The 21,722-nt window shown below is 41.9% G+C and overlaps 2 protein-coding genes and 1 pseudogene across 2 annotated transcripts; 1 reads left to right on the top strand and 2 right to left on the bottom strand.

Moving 5' to 3' along the window:
* Positions 1 to 1,622: 1,622 nt before the first annotated feature.
* On the bottom strand, positions 1,623 to 3,140 carry LOC101772797 (translation initiation factor IF-2). The gene is made up of 2 exons (XM_004980262.1): positions 2,394 to 3,140; positions 1,623 to 2,246 (listed from the first exon to the last, which is right to left on the bottom strand). The coding sequence occupies exons 1-2, from the start codon at positions 3,138 to 3,140 to the stop codon at positions 1,623 to 1,625; spliced, it is 1,371 nt and encodes a 456-aa protein (XP_004980319.1).
* Positions 3,141 to 4,904: 1,764 nt separating this feature from the next.
* Positions 4,905 to 8,418, bottom strand: LOC101775228 (AP-2 complex subunit sigma). Its single transcript, XM_004978935.2, has 6 exons — positions 8,246 to 8,418; positions 8,043 to 8,141; positions 7,904 to 7,954; positions 6,616 to 6,789; positions 6,184 to 6,243; positions 4,905 to 5,199 (listed from the first exon to the last, which is right to left on the bottom strand). Exons 1-6 carry the CDS (start codon positions 8,246 to 8,248, stop codon positions 5,158 to 5,160), a joined length of 429 nt encoding a protein of 142 aa, XP_004978992.1. The 5' UTR covers positions 8,249 to 8,418; the 3' UTR covers positions 4,905 to 5,157.
* A 792-nt stretch (positions 8,419 to 9,210) lies between these two features.
* LOC101772391 lies at positions 9,211 to 20,318 on the top strand (annotated as a pseudogene).
* Positions 20,319 to 21,722: the final 1,404 nt, after the last annotated feature.

Below are 21,722 nucleotides of genomic sequence, written 5' to 3'. Positions count from 1 at the left end.
AATAAAAATATGCTAAGAGCAACTTCAAGAGGCTGCTAATCCTACTCCTAATACTTTTTTTAAGGAGAAAAGGAGAAAAAACGAACTCCAACAGTCCACCCAAACCTTCCCTAATTTTTTATCAACGCTAAAAAACAGCCTACCACCACGTATATTTTAGCGTTAGTATTCCTCCCCCAATACTGATTCCCACACGCTCGCGCATCCCTTCCGATGGGCCCAATACGATGACGTGGCCTGTTTTAAAATATTGGGGGTTATTTTTAGCGATCTACTATGGATTGATATGTTTTTGGGGGAAATTTTTTTTGGAAGAACCCCCAATGCATAGTTTTGGGGAAGAATTTTTTGAAGTATTCTTAGAGTTGCTCTAAGGCTACTAAATTTTGCTGACTGATTGCTTGCAGAAATTTTATACAATTCGTGTGGGTCTAGTGTACTAAATTTTAGCTTGGAGCTCTCTTTTCAGTACGCGTTGACTTGAGTACATCATTGCTGCTGCCCTCAAATTGGATGTGGTTAATTCCACCATGCACTAATCAAGTTTTCATGCTCTTCTCTCTGTGAATTCTTTCTGAATTCTGACCTCAATTCCAATGCCTGCCTTGTTAGCCTCCTCTGTACAGATTCGGGTCAGAATCACGTCACTCCAAGTTTTCGATGCATGCTCTTCCCCAGTTATTTACCTTGAATGTGGAATCGTGCTTTCGCAGTCATCTCTCGCCGTGGTAAACCGCCGGCCGACGTGCGGGAACAACCTTTCGCCCGCCGCCGCCCTGCGCCGGGCCTCCTCCGCTTCGATCCGCGGCAAACACCGTGGCCCAGACGAGCGGCAAAAATATGGATGTCGCGATCCGATTCAGGTCTAATATGTAAATATTTGGATGCCGATTAGATCCAAATCAGGGGGTATTTTGCGAAGTTCTTGAACCGCCCGGGGCGATTTGCAAATTTGTTTACCGCGGTCTACGTACGCCGATTGCGGCGCTGGCGCCGGCTTCCGTTCCGCCGCCCGAGCCCGGCCGGCGACGTCCTCCCGAGCAAGGCCGGCACGCAATGAGATGCTGTCGCCTGCCCTCCGCGTTCTCCTCCTCCGCCCTCGGCCTCGCCGTCGACCGGGAACCCCACGGGCCCGTGCGCCAACTCCTCCGCAGTTAGCCACCACCGCCTCGACGCTCACGCCGCCGTCGGCCGGAACGCAGGAAGGGGACGGGAGGGATGGATAAAATCGATTTGCAGCCAATAGATAGCGTTCGTATGTTGAGTTTGATAAGGAACGTAGGGTAAGAGGATTTTAGAATGTGTTGCCAAATGCCAATAGCTATTGCACGCAGGTTAGAGAATTTGGTAAGACCTTGATCCGCAGAAACAAATTTGCAACCAGAGCTTTCAAAAAAGTTTAACATACAGAATTCAAACAGAATTCATGCAGGTTAGACTGCCCAAACTGAATTCAACATACAGAGTTGTTACATTTAGGAAGGATAACATTATTTTCATCCGCAGAAAAGTTTACAAATTCTGCAATCCTTCTTCTGGATGGAGCTCTTCTGCAGCTGCTACTGCTCTTGCTGTCGTCAGTCACCAAGTCTTCCTAATCCAGTTGCAACCTGGATCTCTTCCTAACCCATGCCATACTCCCAGGAAATGCTTTCGTTCTCGAAAGAGCATGCAAAGTGGTCCAGCTCGCATGCCCGTATGTCGTCTTGTACTGACTTGCAAAACTCGTCGATGTCGAAATCTTGTGCCGCCGCAGGCGACTCCTCCATGGACGATGGATCAGGCGCGTCTTCAGCCATCGTTGAGCCCTCAGAGTTGGCAGCTGCTTCCTCCTCTGCTTGGGCTGTCAGCACGTTGTCTTCATTCTCAAAGAGCCTTACTAAGTCGCCATTTCCTTCTAGTGACCTGCAAAACTCGTCCATGTCGAAATCTTGTGCCGGACCAGGCGCTGCGACACTTTCCTTCTCTGCTTCGTCTCTCAGTTCGGCAGCTTCAAACGGATCGCCCGTGCTCTGCCTTGTCTGGTCCATCTCGTCCTCACTCACCGTCGAGCCCTCGGCTGTTGGCACGGCGTCGTCCATGCACTTTTCCAACTCGGCCCAGTCGTCATCTTGATCAACAAGCGCTGCAGGGGACTCCTTGGGATCAGGCGCTGCCACTCTTTCCTCCTCTGCTTCGTCTCCCAGCTCAGCGGCTTCAAACGGATCACGTGTGCTCTGCTTCCTCTGAACGGACGGCTGAGGCGGCTGGCAGTGACGTGCCGGTGCTTCCACTGGCATGTGGCAGGCACGTACCACCGGGAGAGTTGGCGGCGGCGGCATCCGCTGCTTAGGCTGCGGCGGTGCGGGTTCTAGCGAGCGACTCAGCGGCGGCGCTGCGAGACGGGTCGGAACTGGCGGCGGCGGAGGCTGAGCTGAAGCGGCGATGTGAGGCACGTACGACAGTGGTGGCGCGAAGGACGCCGTCCAATAACCCGCCGGCTGCACGACCGGAGGCGTCGGGGCGACGGCACCCCGCATCCGCTTGGGGCACGGCGGCTCGGCACTCTGCGCCGCCGGCCTCTTGGGCGCCGCCGCCTGCGCGATCACGATGGGCGCAGGCGCAGGTGGAGCGAAGAAGGCGGCGGATTCTTGGCGCGCTGCGGAGCCTTGATCGGCCCTGGGGGACACGTAGATGTTGCAGAGCACGCACTGCCTGTCGCCGGCGACGGCGTCCTCCAAGCAGCACGAGTACTCGTCCATGAGCCAGTCCGTGTACGCGCCGCCCTTCTTGTACCGGAGCTTCCTGATCTCGCCGACCTTGACACCGGCGTGGTCCACGACGTCCTTGACGCTCTGCGAGTGCCACGATCCGGAGCCGGCGGCGCGCGTGGCCCTGCTGACCTTCCCCGCCCTCTGCGGCTGCTGCAGCTTGCAGTGGGTGAACAAGAATCGGTGCCCGGTCCTGGGCAGCGGGCAGAACTGGCGGGCGAGGTCGGCGGGCTCGCAGCCGTAGACGTCGGCGTGGTTGACGACGGGGCGCACGACCTCGTGCAGCGGCGCGCCGGCGACGAGGCGAGGGAGGTAGTAGGTGGCGGCCTCGAGGGGTGTCGGGTTGAAGCGGAAGCCGCGGGAGAAGATCACCGGGCCCGGCGCCGCCATCTCCACGACGCGGATCGGAAGGGGAGCGGCGGAAGAGAAGGATGGATGGATGGAGCGGCAGAAGAGAAGGATGGATTTATAGGCCAGAGGCGCGTGGCGGGAATCCGACTTTTGCCGACGCCAGCTGCGAATCCAACTTTTGATTTTTCCTGTTTGTTTTTCTTTTCTCCAAATTTCGTCCAGAAAATTCCTTCCTGTGGCTGTGGCGGTGGGGGTGAAGCTCCTTTCTCTAGGCGAACATGGATCGGATTGCCGGCTTCCAACCATTTAGAAATTAGAAGGCCGTCCTATCTGAAGTTCTGAACCAGTCGATGGTTTCTCTGACTGGACATGTTTGCCGAACCGTTTCCTGCACTTGTACTGCAACCATATTCTCCCCCGCATGATTCAGACATTCAGTTCAGTAACCTTCCAGCTCCTTCTGCACACATGCCATTCAGAATTGTTCTGCGCTTTGGTCATGGAATTGTGAAGACCATCAAAATTGAATCTACTAGAGCTAACACCAACATGCAGCGATGGCATACTTCCCCAAAATCATAAATATTCGGTTGCTTCAGTTTACCCTGTCATGTGAATGAGTGAACCTTCATTTGTGGCATAAGAGATGGCATACTTGAATTTATCCAATGCTCGATTCTTGGCTGTGCAGATGATCTTGTTTCATTCCATCCATTTCATGTCTAGAGTTCCCTGCACCTCCAAACAGCAGGTAGTTTGAATGACACCCAGTATCAGGAGTGAGCAGCACTGTGCCACAAGAACTATCAGCACCCTTGGTATTGTTGGTTCCTGTAAGGCTACCGGGAGGACAAACATGCATTGCATGGCTACTGAAATTAGATGGGATACAAATGAAATGGCAAGCTCTGAATTCATAGGTGGCATTGGCATCGATGGCTGGAATGAGCACATTGTGAAGCACTGGTTCAAATGAAATGGCAAGCTACATTTGAAAATGCATAAAATTTGCAGGTTTTAGACTGTAAGAAAAGTGAGCCGCGGCGCGGATGGGTATTTGAAATCCCCTAAATGTATGGGTGGATTTTTGCAACTTTTCCTTTTATTGATCACCATCACGATCATTAATTGCACATTGCATAAAGAAATGAGTGTTGTACAGTACTCCAACAGCACCCGCCTGTTTGTCGTGCAAAGAAAAAAGCCGGGATGTTTGATACGAGGTGATAAACTTTAGCAGGGTCATATCGGATGTTCGATGCTAATTAGAAAGACTAAATATGAGCTAATTACAAAACTTAAACATGAGCTAATTACAAAACTAATTGCACAGATGGAGTCTAATTCGTAAAAGGAATCTATTAAGGCTAATTAATCTATCATTAGCAAATGGTTACTGTAGCACCACATTGTCAAATCATGGACTAATTAGGTTTAATAGGTTCGTCTCGCGAATTAGACTCCATATGCACAATTAGTTTTGTAATTAGACTATGTTTAATACTCCTAATTAGTATCAAACATCCGATATGATAGGTGCTAAAGTTTAGCAGGGGTATCAAACACCCCCGGATAGATGGTAAAGTTTAGCAGGGGTATCAAACACCCCCTTAATCTCACAGATCTTGATGAAGTTCGCTTGGGCCTCAGTCCCTCAGTGCGTTTGGTTTTAATCCTTGCCTTACTACACGAACGTAATTTCACGATAATTTCATATGTCTGTGACTAATCCTTTGATGTGGTGATCCAATTTGCATCAGCTTGGGATTCACGTTCACTAACGAGCTTCTCATCTGCAGCTGGTTTGGCAACAAAGTAGAAAACTTTTTTTTTTCATCGCTGCAGTGAGAAACTAACTACAGTGAAGTTTCTGTAACATGCAAGCAATCTCAGGTAAGCAACGGTTACTTGAGACAAAGTGATGGCATGGACCATTCACCCAACCAATGAAATCCGAAATGAAGAACAACGAAAGTAAATGCACAACACCTACAAATTATTGTACAAATGGTGAGCAGCCATGGGGCACTGCAGCGGCCGCCTCTTCCCCTCACCCTCATTCCAGCTTCTCTAGTTCACCCATTCGCTCAATTATCGCCTGCAAAATTGAAAGAGGTATTGATTATCATTAATTCATTATCTATGCTTTAACACAAAAGCCCACAATCAGAATCTTGGGGTAGGGGATTGGACAGGTGAATCAAGATCCTAATACAAGTTGGTTATCACGTTTTAGCTTACAAGTCTGAAACTTGTCACCCAATGGACACTCTGAAATTCAATCCAAATGCATTAAAACTCAATAAAGTTTGTGGCGAAGGTATGCAGAGCTCGCCCAAAATTCTAGCTGCTGCAACGCTACTACTACCGCTCCCGCCCGCCGGCCCTGGCTAGGCGGCGCGCTAGGGGACGGCTGACGCCAGGCAGGCGGCGAACATCGAGCAACTAAAAGCAGAGCTGGCTCTCTGGAGGCCAGCAGAGGTAGTAGGCTGGTTGTTTGGGCCTCTTCCAAAACATAAACACCTCATGGATTCGCAGGCCCAGTTGGCCCATACACCCACATAACAGGTTGTTCACTTGTTCCTGTTCCTCTTTCTTCTTCGTTCAACGCCATTATTGACGGACTCACACAGCCACGATTCAACGCCCAGATTCACCGAGGAAGAGGGGGGAAGGGGTCTTCAATCTACTGGGTAGCTGGGGCAGCTGCCCCACCCTGCTGTATGGGGAGCTCTGCCTACGGCGATGGATGGTTTGTGCTAAGAAGGCTACAGCTCATGAAACTCTTGACTTTCTAAGAAATAGCTAAGAAATAAAGGCAAAAGCCAGTTTGATGTAACTTTCCCATTCGGACCTAAAAAAATCAGCTACTTTTTGGAACAGTGGAGAACCGATATATGTATTTGTCATTCATGAAACTGTACAAGTATGAGTGGCAGGTCCTGTCAGTTGTGGCGGAATATACTCTAAGAACTGATATATGCATGTATCATTCATAGAAACTGTACAAGTATGACTGGCAGGTCCTATCAGTTGAGGCGGAATATACTCTAAGAAGAGAGGGGGAGAAAATGATGTATACCTTTTTGCTTGTTTCTTGCAGTTCTCCAGCAAGAATAAACTCATCTAGAATCAGATAAACCTTCAAGATAAAGGGAACAAAAATAAGAATACGTAAACTTTGAACGTAAATTGCTAAAATCATAAACCAAGGTTCATAAAAGCTTAATTGTATGTTCAGTATTTAGTCAGCTGAATTCTAACACCTTTTCTTGCCATTTCAAAAAAAAATATATGAAAATATAAACTATTACTTGCGATGCAAAGTAGTGAACAATAAAGGCTACATATGTATAGTTAAACAGTCAAGCAGAAAGAGTATAAACAAGTCCACTAGTTAGTCTAATGGCGTTTTTCATTTAACAAACACAAAGGATCATCAGCATCTAGGATCATAACTGTTCGACAAACAATTAATCTTACAGGGTCAAATAGATAAACAAAGACATGTTACCTTGTGAAAATTAAAAACCAAGTCAAGCTCACAAACATTGCTAAAGAAATGGTCCAATATTTCAACAAACAAGTGAATGCATTCCAAGTATGCCAACTCGTTGTCAGTTATGTCCACACAAATTGAAAAAAACAGCCCTGCATATCTCCTGTAGATAACTTTGTGTGTGCGAAACTGCATAAGCAAAATTCCAGATTAGCAGAGGAAAAAGTAAGTAACTGAAAAATTCAGGTCCCAGTAGTCAGGTCCACACGGTTCAGTAAAAAGTACAACAAATACTTTAATCAGAAATTGATTTTATACTTTCTACTTAACCTATAACCCATGGGTGCAATACAAGGTAGTAAAAAACTAGTCAAGGTACTGGGGGGTTTCAAAACCAACCCTGCCAGATGAGCAAACAATTTGAACCAACAGGCTCATGGTTACAGAATCTAGATTTGAAAGAAATGAGGTTTTGCTCTAGAAACATACTAATCTATGCCAGTCACCAATAACTATACTATTCATTTCAGAAAACATGAACTTCACAATGGACTCAAAATGCCCTGGACAGTGTTTTTTTCTGCAAAATATTGAATCTAGTGACAAATCCCCCAACCAGCATTGAAAATGATTAATAAATTTTTCCACATGACTTGAATTTATTTTGCATTCTTTTAAATCAGACATCAGCATATGCTCCATTTGCTCTCTCCCTCCCGTTTTCAGTCACAGTAATATGAATAATTCTAAAAAGAAATAGAAGTTAATTTCATAAGGTGCATATTCCTATTTGTACAGCTTGTTGGACTAAGATCTAGTTGCTTCTTAGCATTTAACAAATTCAATGGTAACTAGCAATAAGATTAGTGAGTCTCCAAGAATATTTTGGACTATCCCAAGTAATACGGTGTACCGACAGATCAATCGTACGTTATGTTAGATAACCAGATATATCCTTAATTCTCAAATCAACCTACTAGGTTACAGCCTTAACAAAACTTCCACCAAGAAATCGAAACTCTGGCAAGAGAAATAACCTATGCCTACAACATATACCACTCATTCACTCACGTAGCTCACGTAATCAATCTATGAACAACACGTCTTTAATTCTTGATCAACAGCTCATATAATCTGCTCAATTGTTAGTTGTTACCCTCATCAACGGAAAGAAAATGAACCCCCATTTATCCCCATCGTGAATGAACCCAGAATCCCTAAATTTGCACTTGGTCCACCTCCCATTTCAGAAGTTGCAAAGTATTCTAAGAAGAAATTGCAAAGATCCAGGAACCCGGATTACCTCGACGAAATTGGTGAACTTGGGGTCCCGATTGACGACCAGCCGGTGCACCTGCGGGTCAGCAAGAAGCCGAATCAAGAAACCCGAACACAGAATCAAGATCCGGGCCGAAAGCAGCTCTGATCCACCCGTCTCTTACCTCGTACTCGACCTTGTGCTTCTCCGAGTCCTCGAGCGGGACGTAGTACTTGGCCAGCCGCGTCTTCCCCTGCCGGTTCTGCAGCAGGATGAACCGGATCTGCACCGCCGCAGGCCAAGAAAAGGATGGAAATTTTAGTCGGATCCGATTGGATGCAAACCGTGAGAGCGCGCGAGCAATCGAATCGATTGGGTGCAAGTTACCATGTCGTAATCAGGTTGGAAATCTGGCAAGGTTTTGGGTTGATTCCGCCACCAGTTTGGGCTGGAGAGAGAAACAAGAACACCTGCGTTTTCCCCTTCGGCGGCGACGGTCAGATGAGGCCACGAGGGAAGCCGCGGTGTCCAAAGGCTCACCGGTCAACGCTGGTCAGAAGTCTGCGGCCTGTTGCGAGGCAACCACGGCTTCTGGTTTTAGTACATCCCCCTTGAGAAAGTAAAATTTTAGGATTTGCAAAGCTAATCAAATCAAATAGTAAAAGAACTTTTTATTTCTAATATACATTTTCTTTGTATCCGAAAACAACACTAGGAGAAGAGGGATTTTTGTAAAAATAATTCGTATTCACTCCATAATAGTGTGAAAAAGATTTTTCACTCTACAATAGAATGAAAAAAAGAGTTTTCACTCTACAATAGAATGAAAATATGATAATCATCCTTAAGAACATGAGTTTGTGCTTATGCTAACCGCGTGACCATGTGCATAAATTCTGTAGACTAATTTGTAGGTATTGTGCATATACTAATTTAACTAAACTAATAAACTCTAGCATATGCTATAAATTATTTTGTAGGGACCATATACTTAACTTAATTTAACTAAACTAATAAACTCTAACCTGTTTGTTGAGCTGCAGCTTTTGAGTTTTTTGAAAAGCTTCTGCTAGCTTTTTCTCTGAAAAGCCAACTAGAAGATGTGTATAGCTTTCTGAACTCAAAAAGCTACGAAAAGCTCGGAAAACTGAGCTTTTGAGCTTCCCATACAAACTTAGCTTTTCTGAGCTTCTGGTTTTTTGAAAGCTGCATGGGAAGTTTTCTGTTTATTTGAGTTTCTGACTTTTCACACTGAGAAGCTACCAGGAAGCTCAAACAAATAGGACTAATATCTATACAATTACTTGTAGCCAAGGGCATGTCCCACTCTTGTCGCCTACAATGGTGTGGCCATGGTCACCTATCCTAAGGTGGCGTACCAAGTTAGTAGACCTGAGTATTTTTGGCACAGTCCGATCCAAGTCTATTGGGATTTGGTCCGCCCATGCTTGCTATTGGACTAGGTGTGGTCAAAAAAATCAAATCCGAAAAAAGTTCAGGGTAGCTTGAGCCCGCCTAGATAATTTATTTGTCAACTAAAGAAGAATAGTAAGTTCGAGTCTGAACTGAAAAATCAACTAGAAAATCCCTGTAGGATAGTTGTGGGTATAAATTTTCCATCCGAAATAAAACCGGACCAAACAAATGTTGCGTCGCCAGTGATAAGTCAGGCTACCCCTCCTCACCAGATGATCCCCGAGACTTGCTAAACACTGCTGATGACGAACCTCCCGCCTCCATCTGATCAGACCACCAATGCCAACCCAGAATCCCAGATAGTACGCGAGGTACCAAGCTGAGGAAGACTTGGTGTATCTCCCGTTTTTGCTCTGTGGTAGACCGACAAAGACATATTGCTCCATGACGTAGTGATGGGACATTTTCTAAACATAGAGGTATGATAGCTGGATTCTTTCTTGCGCTTCGATATCTCACACGACATACATTTGTGTCTTCACCATAGAGATACATCTTGGCAGAACCGTGGTTCTCGCACTACTGTAGCATGATTCATTTGATCAAAGATTATTTTTCACTCTACGGTGTACTACTTTTGAAATTCCTTGGTTTTCATGTGATATTTTTGAAATACACGAAAAGAGTATTAAAAGACAAATTTCTGGAGTAAAATATGCTGAATTGTTTAACATTTGCAGGAGTGGAATGCTCTAGATAGGTGATACAAAAAAGAAATTATCAAATGGGTTTGAGAAGCAGCCTGCCTATCCCCACATTCATCTATCTCTCTCTTCCTCATGTTTTTTTTATGGACTGACTATTTCTGGAGTAAAATATGCTGAATTGTTTAACATTTGCAGGACGGGAATGCTCTAGATAGGTGTGATAAAAAAAGAAATTATCAAATGGGTTTGAGAAGCAGCCCGCCTATCCCCACATTCATCTATCTCTCTTCCTCATGTTTTTTTATGGACTGACTATATGTTAAAAATACTTAAATAAGGAAAAATTACTACAAAGATTATATCCGTTGTATAATGGCAGGAAAATTTTTCTTCTTAGCCCTATGGATAACATGTCCATTCCTTCTTGAAGAATTGTATGTAAAGATTATGATGTCTAGAGCACACGAATAACTTTGCAACTCCATGCTTTTCCTTGTTAAGAGCTCCCTTGTACTCTGTCTATCCTTTAAAAGCATCCAGAAAAAGATCCTGTGCTTCAACTGACAAGAGCTATTCCAAAGCCAGGAGAAAACAAGATGGATGCCTATATTTGCCCTTCAGCCCTATCATGGCTCGATGGCCTTTCTTCCTCATGCTCTCTCCCACATAACAAAAATTATTCCGGTTTAGGTTGAATCAGCATGAACTCGCAATCTTACTAGTTGGGTTTTTTTTTTAAAGACCAGTCACGCAATTGAGCTGGGACAAACCATTTGAATGAGCCGCTTAGTTTTGTGTTGGGATATTAGTTTCTATAATAGATTATTGTAGTATTGTTTGGTATCTCATCTTTTATGTTATGTGAGATTTTGACCGATTTTATTACATGGGCAGAAAACTTGGATATTTTCCATACAAGGTTACGAGAAATAATATTATATTGATAGTTGAAAAATTCATTAGTTCTACCAGTAAACCATTCTTTAATCTGGGTTTTTTGTTCTGTGTCCCCCGCACCACGCACCACCCACCACTCCCAACCTCCATGCTTGGTGATGATCCTTGACAGCAATACAGGATGCAAACTCTATTTTCAGGATGGAAGTCCTCTGCTCTTGTGAGCTCCGTTTCAGGATGTAGATTTTCCTACTAGATTGGATGCGAGCTGTGCCAATGCAAATATGAGCTTCGTTGGTTCACGCTTCACGCCGCGCCAGATGCAACCTCCACAACACCCCCTGATGAAGCAGGTAAAATAAGAATCGCCATGATGTTCCATCCAAAGAGGTCCAAGAGCAAGACTGAGGATTGAGAATAAGGTGCTGTACGGGGCAAGCCTCGCTGACTACTTGCAAAAGTGTGTATTTCGGTGGTCTTGCAAAGGCTCAATTTCGGTGATGCAACAATGCTTTACAATTATTTCGGTGAAGATTTACTTGCTCATGGTGTTATTAACTTTGTTTTGACAGTTGTTGCATCCTTTACTTTTACGATGTTTTTTTCCACACTTTTGCTTTTGTTAAGTGCTCTTTATCTAGAAACACACAAAGCTAGCTAACACTGAAGGCACAAGTAGTACATGTAATAGTGAGTTACAAGATTTACTATTAATGATTTTATTTGGATGAAAAGAGTGATGAGAAAAGAGCTTGACAAGAGGCGAAAGATAGCAAAATAATATGTAATTTAGGTAACCGCTCATGCACAAAAGCATGCTATAGTATAAACCATGTTTATCATCTGTTTCACCATTTCACGGTAATCTTGTTTTTTAATAATATTCCCAATGATATCTTAAACCTATTTCCCGTTGTGGGCTTGCTCCATTTTATTGAGTTCAGGTGGTGATCTCCGTCCCTCGTTGCAGCCTAAAAAACAACTTAAACCTTGTTATAGCCTATCTTGTTTATCCACCCCCATAAATACCATGTAAAAAATATTTCTTCCTATCGCAAATAAGTCCATAAGTTTGTTTGTCCTAAGTCAATATTTTTACTTTCGCTAGTAATATCTATAAAAATATACCATCTTACATAAAGATGGTAACTATTGTATGAAAAAGTAGCTTTCATAATGAAAAATTAAAGTTCTAACTAAGAAAAATCAAAACGGTTACTTCCTTAAAATCCTATATCAATCAGGCTGTCATTGGTTCGAACCCTCTTTTACAGTTCCTGAAGTTGCAAACTTGTTTAAAATCTTATCAGTCAGGTTTTACATAGAGGTCAATCTGCTTTAATTTATTTACAATCGTGTAAGCGCAGTTCCTCCCACAGTACATGATCATATATGTACCTCCTCGACCTTTCTTGGAAACCATCACCATTACTGCATCTCAACTATGGTAGTGGATATAAAAGTTAAAGATTCTGTTTAAACTTAAATCAAATCTTAAAAATTCTTGCTTTTAAAACTTGCCCCAATCAATCATATGCTCCAGTACAAGATTGTTCCACAGGCAAACATCATTTGGTAACCATTCAGGTGCGAATATTAAAATAGAGAGAATCATATCTTCTTTTGACTGTAACAAATCACAGAATATTTAGTTTTCTTCCACGATGCAATCATTCCGGCTTAATTAATTGTTTACTCCGATGCACATTTGGATCTCTTCCATTTCATATGAAAAGAGATCAAATTAGAGGATTCGTGCTGACTAATCAATGATAGAATCATACTAAAGAAAAAGATATTATATGCAAGAGTCTTTGCAAAAAAGCATATAAATTTGCACAACAATAAGCATACATGCTATATATACATATATAGACACACGCACATACATACATTCTCACGCTTCACATGGTTGTTTCTTTTGGAAAGAAATATAAACATATATTTTTGTTCTCATGTCTTTTTGAAGTAACAGCATCACATCACATGCCACCTGCACATATAATCAATCGACAAAGTCTCAACTATTGACTGAAACACATTCGAGCAGCTTTAAGCTCAGCAAGTTGAAGAGGTGAAAAGGCAAAAGATAGCTGGAAGTGGAATCTCTTGCTTCCTGACAGGGCTAAACCATTGTGAAGAAAAGGGAGTGATACTAAGAATATACAAGAGTAAAGTGCACAGCTGATCCTTAAACTTATCCGACTGTGTAACTTAGGTTCCCGTACTCTCAAAATGCATATCAGGCTCTCTAAACTTTGGCTCGAGTGTCATTTAGATACATATACTCTCAAAACGCAGATCTAGCCCCGTAAACTTGGATTTGGGTGTCATCTAGGTCCATATACTCTCTAAAAGCATTGCCATCTCAATTATTTTTAAAAAAAATAAAAGTCATCTCAATTAAATTGATAAAAACTTGATTTTAGGTAGATATAATTTAATTATAGTCAAATAAAATGAATTTCAGCTCAACGAGGTGTGGATAATATTGCTAAATCTAGAAAGACTATTTGCTAGGTGCACATGATAGACATGCTCTATTATTCTTGGAAGATTGTTTAAATTTGGATAACTCGTAGTTGCACTTACTAAACTAAAGTAAGGGGTTTATAAGATAAATTAGTGGACGAATATGGGAAGTGAAAGGGCAATAAAAAAATCAGGGAATGTGCCAATGAAAGTAATGTTTTGCTTGAAAGCATAAAATTTTATCTTATCAAGTTCTATTAGTGGGATGACACTGCATTTCAAGAGTTTAGGGACCTATATAACACCAGCAGCCAAGTTTAGGGAGTAAGATATGCACTTTGAGAGTACAGGGACCTAAGTTACACTCAGCCCAAGTTTAGGGAGATAAACATGCATTTCGATAGTACGGGGGACCTAACTGACACCGCTGGACAAGTTTAAGGACCGGCCATATACTTTAGTCAATATACAAGTGCAATTAATGAAGAGTTGATAAAAATCGAAATGGATTGTTCGACCCAAAAAAATATATCAGAAGAATTAATGTAGATTTGTATTCCAGTTGGACCTCATGACCTCATTCCATTTATATTCCATATTTTTCCTATTTTATGTTCTTTTTTTACTGCATTCTAAAATGGGCCCAACATGAGTTACAGACTCGGTGACATTTACCTCTGCGGAAATCTATTTCTATTTAGAGAAATGAAGGCCTGAATATAAATCCTAACTTTTCCTTGGGTTTATAATTCGAGCTATCTCAAGCAACACATGGAATGGACAAATATATACCAGTAGTAAAATCTCAGTAGCGGGTGGTCACTAGTTTATTGATGCAATACACAAAAGGCCCTACAAATATGTTGCCTAGGCAACAATATGCAAATTAAATGCAGCAAAATTGAGTATTTATATGATTGAACATAATTAAGTGCCAAGAAGGTTATTGGGCACACTAACTGCTATTATATAAATGAAAAAGTTTTGGTAGTAAACAAAGGTGTATTTAATTTATTCTAGATAATCATGAATTATGCATTTATCCCTTAGATTTTACATGCTTGATTTTATGAGCAATTTAAAACTTTGCATTATGTTTAGTTAGAGGTGAGCCGGTTGCCTGCTATACTCATTCTTGTCAATAAACATTGGAGAGGGAGCCTCAATTATTCTGGTTGGGCAGATGGCTCGAAGGCTCATCAAATTAAAGAGCTAGGACCGGGCCTACTGCAAACAGTCACGGCAAGGTTCTACAATTCGAGAACAGTAAATGATATCCTTACCAGGAACTAGTGGGTAGGGTGCATAAGGGGCGATCTCACAGCTCAGACTCTGGTTGATACTTCTACCTTTTTTGGAACCGCTTACAGGAGGTGCACCTCAATCTACGGAATCAAATCTTTTGGCAGTTGTCATCCTGTGTGGAGTACTTGGCTAGACGTGCCGAGCTTCCTCTCACAATCAGGTGTATCTGCTCGATCCACTCGCGCTGGGTGGAGTGGGGTTGGGGGTAACTCTGCGATGCAAATTCTTCTTTTGGTTGCGATCTATGAGCGTTGTTGGACCTCTATTCCTAGGAACCAGAAACACATTTGATAGCCTTCTCCTAGGCTAGCTGCATCTTCAGCCTCGATGCTGGTTCAAGTTACTACAGACCTTGAGCCAACCAAGCACTCATGCAGGCATCGGGGGTGTTAGTAGATTGGTGGGCAAAAGGTCATAAATTGGTTGCAAAACGAATCAAAAAAGGGTTTGACTCTTTGGTTGTGCTCACGTACAGTTTGGGAAAATTTAGCTTGGAGATCTAGGAACAATAGGGTCTTTAAAGGAAAGGCATCTCTAGCCTCGACTCTGGTTAAGGATATCGTTGAGGAGGTGAAGTGCTGGGTGCACACAATTGGTCCTTTTCTTCGTAGACCTTAGTGTCTGTTTGTAACCACAACCATTTCCATTATCGCAGCCCCAGCTACTAAGCTAAAAAAATTATTGATTAAGCCTGCTGGGTGCACACACACCTAAACCAATACCTAAACCGCGCAGTATATGTTAATTAGTTTTTATTGATATATAGCACATTTATTTCGTTCAAGTGTTTAGCTATAGGATCACTCAATGCAAAACACATGTGATTGCAATGTGCTATACACATGGCCCAAAGATTGATGTAGATGCAGTTTGGCCGGAGCCCTTGAAAGAGGGTGCCACTGATTCAGACTACAATCAGAATACTCTTAGATATTAAAAAGAGATCTTTTAGTATTCAGATTCGACACTATAAAAAGAGTGGTAATCCTCTTGGTTACCAGCTTACTTTGATCTCCTTGCGAGAACTGGAGATAGCTATTAGTTCAGCAGGAATTCTCAGAAAGACACACACCCGCACATACATTTTTTCCCTCCTGGGTGGAGGCTCACATCTACTAGATATGTCTATATGTGCTCATAGCTGATGACTATTACTGTTAATGTGTATCGCTGCTTGATTTCGAGCTATTATCTTCGCAGATCTAGAGACAGCTATATATAAGTGCACTACGGGAGACATGAACATTGCCGAGTGCCTGGGTTTGCCGAGTGTTTTTTATTTGCCGAGTGTTTTTGGCTTGGCACTCGGTGAAGAGCTTGTTTGCCGAGTGCTCGAAAAAAAACATTCAGCAAAAAAAATACACTCGGCAATTTTTAGCTTTCCCGTAGTGGTGCATCGAGATGGAGGCAAAGAAGCCTTATGTGATTGCTATCATTGTACAAGTGATCTACACTGGCATGTCCGTCATCAGCAAGGCGGCTTTCGACAAGGGGATGAACACCTTTGTCTTCATCTTCTACCGCCAGGTAGCTTCGTCTCTCCTGCTACTTAGCTTCCTGTTGCTGTTTTTCTTGAAAGGTAGATACCTTTTATTAGCAATGCCCAGTCAGCGACGAGAATGAAGAGAAAGCAGATTAAAGTGATTCTATATCATCACCTAATCTTTTATTTTCTCTATTCCCAAGTTTGTAAGTAACTAGTGATGTATTATTTGCTGAAATAAACCTGTCATGGCAGGAAAAATGCACCATCCATTAAGTTGGGGATGATCTTGAAGCTCTTCCTTTATGCCTTCATCGGGTATGCATGATGTCACGTTGTTAATTTAAATGAAAAGTTTATATATATATATATATATATATATATATATATATATATATATATATATATATATATATATATATATATACCACAACAAAGGGAAATTACGATAACTCAATGCATGCTTGTGTAATATTAATTGTTGTAAACTGTTTCTGTTGGATAAAAGTATACCCGTTTAAACAATATAGTGACAATGAGACACGCTGGCACACCAGTGTATACTTAAATTTAGAATGTTAATTTTCAGGAATAACATTTAGATTAAACTTGTACAACGTAAGTATGAAGCTTACATCCGCAACCGTGGCATCTGCAACGTTCAACTCTCAACCTGTGGTCACCTTCTGCTTAGCCCTGCTATTAAGGTATGTTTGTTACTGCATAACCATCCATCAATATAATTCAAAATGGACACTAGCTAGTTAATTAGCTAATACTCCCTCCATTCCAAATTGTAGGCCATTCCAACTTTCTTGAGAGTCAAACCATTTTATGTTTGACCAAAATTATAGATAGGATTACAAAGATTTGTGGCACCGAATATTTATACTATGAAAATATATTTCATGAAGAATCTGATAGTACTTATTTGGTATCATAAATGTTAGCACTTTATTGTATAGATGCTTTAACTTTTCAAGAAAGTTAGAATGACTTACAATTTCGAACAGAGGGGAGTAATAGAATTGATCTGATCCCTCCGTTTATCAACCCATGTGTGAGTCGCCCACAAGAAGAATTATCTATTGTGGAAAACATGAGTGTAGTATGTGAAGTATATTATATTACCAGTCTCGGTACTATTTTAATGATATGACGGATTATGCATTTATGCTACTTGATCATGCATTGGTTTTAATATTAGATGTACGGCATGCAGGATGGAGGTGGTTAAACTGAGGAGCTCGTCAGGAATAGCCAAGGTTACCGGCGTATCACTCTGCCTTGCCGGAGTTTTGGTCATCGCCTTGAACATCGGAACCTGGGCTAAGCCCTATCAACCATCACCGTGTCTTAGTTGCCCATGTTATAGCAGCTCCAAGCAGGGTCGTCACATGCACGGATCAAAGGGACATTCCTCATGGTCCTTGCTAACATGTCATGGTCTCTGTGGATTGTTAAACAGGTATGTTTATAGTCGTTGTAGATGAATAAGAAAATCTATACCATCAATTTTAGCCTGAGATGTTATGCAAATAGTTCTAACTATAATCATGCTATCTATTCAATGCAGGCTGCGGTTCTCAAGGAGTACCCGAACAAGATGCTTATGAAGTTATCACAATGTATTTTCAGCACGGTGCAGTCATTCATTGTCGCAGTAGTGGCCGAGAGGGACTTCTCCAAGTGGAAGCTTCGTCTCGACATCAGCTTACAGGCAATCATTTACACTGTAAGAACAATTGTCTTACTTTGGACTACTGTTATAGTTGAGTAAGGGAACATAATGATCAACTAGCTATCTCCATTGCTCAAGCAGCTTCCCCTTGACTTTCACCCTCATTGCATCACCAACACCTCTTCTTGCACCTCTTACCGCTGCTGATCAGCTCGTTAATAAGCTCTCATGCCTGCTACTCACTGCTACCTCCGGACATCCTGCGGCTGTTGGATACAGCCACCAGTCTCTCGTAGTCTCATCCCCATCACCTACTTCACTCCACACCTACCTCCCAACCATAGCTAACTCATCCACATCGTTATCACTAGATATTCGGGTGTGGTCCAATCTAATTCTTGCCAATTGTTGTTATCAATTATTGGATAATAAGTCATGCGTATGGATAAAGTGGATCACTAAGGTTCTTTTTTCCCTAACATGCACAATACAGGCAGTCCATTAAACAATGTTATCTAATGAAATGCTTGGTGAATGAATTAATCATGAACCAGGGTTTTTTAAGGTGAATGGGGTGTCCTTTTATTTGCAAGCATGGTGTGTGTGGAGATGAAAGGCCCTGTCTTCCTCACCGTCTGTTCTCCACTCTGCCTTATATTCACAATATTCTGTTCCTCCATCCTAGGAGAAATTGTTCACCTTGGCAGGTAATAAATTTAATTAGATTAGAATTGCAGAAGATGTGTTTACATCGAAAATCTTATGAATGAACTAATGGAATGCTCTATCTTTTGTTTTATTTGCAATGGCAGTATTGTTGGTGGTAACCTACTGGTTGGAGGCCACTGCGTGCTATGGGGTAAAAGCAAGGAAAGTAAGACTGCTGCATGCAATAAGGTGAATACAATGGACATCGGTATGCATATATGATGAGCAGGAGCACAAACAAACGGAAGAGGATAAGAAAGGCAGGGAAGATCAGAAGGAAGCAACACTAGAATCCATGGTTGAGCAAGTCTAATTACTGACTTTGATCAATAAAACATTGTTTTTACTTTGTTGTAAGTAACAATGTGGAAATTATGGGCGAAAGACGGTGAGTAGAGTACAACTGTCTAAGGCATGTGAGACAATTACGAGTATCACAAGGATCGAGCACAAAGTAGTATATTTCAGTTGATTAAAAATTCATTATTAGTTGCATACTAAGTCTTGTTGTAATGAAAAATATAATGGAATCCATCTTCACCAAACATATATTTATATGATCCATGTATATTTGCATTTAATAAATACTACTTCAATTGCCTGGTTTTATAGTGCTGAGTTGCATGGAATAAGGAAGGCAAATGCATTATAATATGTACCCAAGAGATTAAACAAACATGTAATATTCATGTAACAAAACCCACACTCATCAGTTATCTCATAATCTTCTGCTTGCTTCTGACTGCTCCTAGTTTCATGTTACCTAATGTTGTGATTAACACTACTAAAAAACAGGCCTTTGATACTGGCTCATCACTATATGGTAGCATCAATAACGCTTTAGCAGTTACAGGAAAAACCAAGCGAAGAACATATAATATGGGTATTGGAACATGTTATTTTGTTATGATTTGTCATGTGTTTTCTCCAAACTGCTGTATGGTTTTTACTGGTTGCAGGTGGAATGGTTAGTAAGTCTGTATATATCCACACATGCATTACTTCCTTGCAACGAGTTTTCCAATATATCTGGGAGAAGTTCAGGTTCTCGGTGCTAGCACACACACAAAGCACTCCTCTAAAAGTGCATAAAAAGTTTCAACAAAAAATAAGAATGGGCAGAGCATACTATCATCTACCCTCATGCAAAATTTGAGCCTGAACAAAAGCTTGTACTAGAAGAAACAAGAGAAATCAAGCAGCAACTAGTAATGAATTGCAGCTATCTAGGTCAAATAGTGCAAACAGCTACTACTCATTGCCAGATTTCTCCATTTTTTGTTTCTCCTTGTCCAGACACAAATTCTGTGGTAGATGATGGAGTACAATACATTTGTATTTTTTTTAAAAAATTAATGCTCTTTAAAAATGCATTTATATATGCGTGGTAGCACAAAACCTTTATGGGCCAGGGCAGCCTTAGCATGATTATGTATTTTAACAGGGAAAATTGGATCCATAGCATCAAAAGAAACAAAATTTAGATATATATCATCAAATTCAACTGTAGATATTTACCATCAAAATATTCAATTGTAGATATTTACCATCAAAAGAGACCACTATCGACCATCTGTTTGCCTCCCATCATTTTTGATGCTGTCGTCATCGTCGAGGACCGACGAACGAGCATGCAGCCCCCGCCTCCACCTCTGCCTTGCCGTCATCGCAGCAGAAGACCCAGCTGTTGCACGCCCCGTCTTCACAGCCATGGCTCAAAGAATAGGACTTGTAGGCTGGAAGCTCATAATATTTGAAGCTTATAGAGGATCCATGACCATCGGATGCTAGAAGAATTCTCGTGAAATAGACTAGGATGCTCCTACCCTTCGCAGCCTCTTATGTGAAGCCAGGAGGTCACGATGCAAGAAGAACCCTCATGATGTACCTCTATTACCATTTCCAGCGAGCTTCTCGAAGACGCTGGAATAGAAGGATTCCACCACTCGTCAAACTTGCACCTCTTCTTGTATTTTCTTCTTAATTTTTGTTCTTGAGGCGATATCCTAGGACATCGGCTATCCGGAGATGATGAATACAATCATCGACTTTTGTAATCCACTAGTACGAAAAGTTCGCACGACAAAACTTATTCTAATGTACTTAACTTTCATCGGCAATACTCTTTCTCATAATGAAAACATATTTATTTATATATTTTTTGTGCTAAAGGCGATATCAACAGATATCGGCTATCAAGACGATGCATTGTACATCAACTTTACATGCTATCGGCTTTGACCCATTATCTATTAATACTACGATCTAATAGGTCAGCCAACAGAAACGCTTGAACTTGCTTTACAGTTCCTTATCATCTTCTTGACCCATCTGGAACAAGAATTTTACAACATCCATGAACTCATCCTCTTCCTAGACTTTTCCAGATAAGCAGCGTGCTTTGTCAAATTCCCAGAAAGGAATATCAACTGCAGCAATGATAGCAGTTTCACCGGCTAGCACGATTTCCACCATATCTCCATCCCATTGAATTAATAGCTGATGCATCATGGACGGGATACAGCAATTTGCATAGATCCAATCTCGACCTAAGAGAAGATTGTATGAACCTTTACCATCGATGATGAAAAAGGTAGTAAGCAGAGTTTTGCTACCAATCATCAATTCGACGTTCAGGATCCCCTAAGCTTCTGACCTCTTCCCTTCAAAATCCTTCAGGACCATGTTTGCCTTGATCAAATCCTCTGGAGTCTTCCCAAACTTGCGGTAAGTAGCATATTGCATTATACTGACAGCAACACCACCATCAACAAATAGTTTAGTCATCGGTCGACCATCAACATGACCCTTCAAGTACAAAGGCTTGAGGTGACGGTGTCTTTCTTCCTCTGGTTTCTCAAATACAGCTTGCTGAGCCGGCAACACCAATTGGGTAACCTCTTCTTCATCCCTATGTTAGATCCCATCCTCACTAGGTAGAATAAAAACCATATTAATTTCAGCGGATACCTCTTTGCCTTTATCGGCTCGGTTGACACACCACTGCTGGTTCTATTCCTTGTAGCACAGGCATTGAACCCTCCTTCTTTGAGTCTTGGTTAAACCTTCTAGACACCAACATTCTCCAGGAATTAGCTTCTCTTGTTTGATATGCTCTTCCTTGGATTCATCAATGACAACAGATCCGCACCTTGGAGGGTATCTCAGCCTCTCATGCACAGATTGCCCTTCCTT

The sequence above is a fragment of the Setaria italica genome, chromosome VIII, assembly GCF_000263155.2.
Source record: "Setaria italica strain Yugu1 chromosome VIII, Setaria_italica_v2.0, whole genome shotgun sequence".
NCBI lineage: Eukaryota > Viridiplantae > Streptophyta > Magnoliopsida > Poales > Poaceae > Setaria > Setaria italica.
This window is presented reverse-complemented; position numbering and strand designations above follow the sequence as displayed.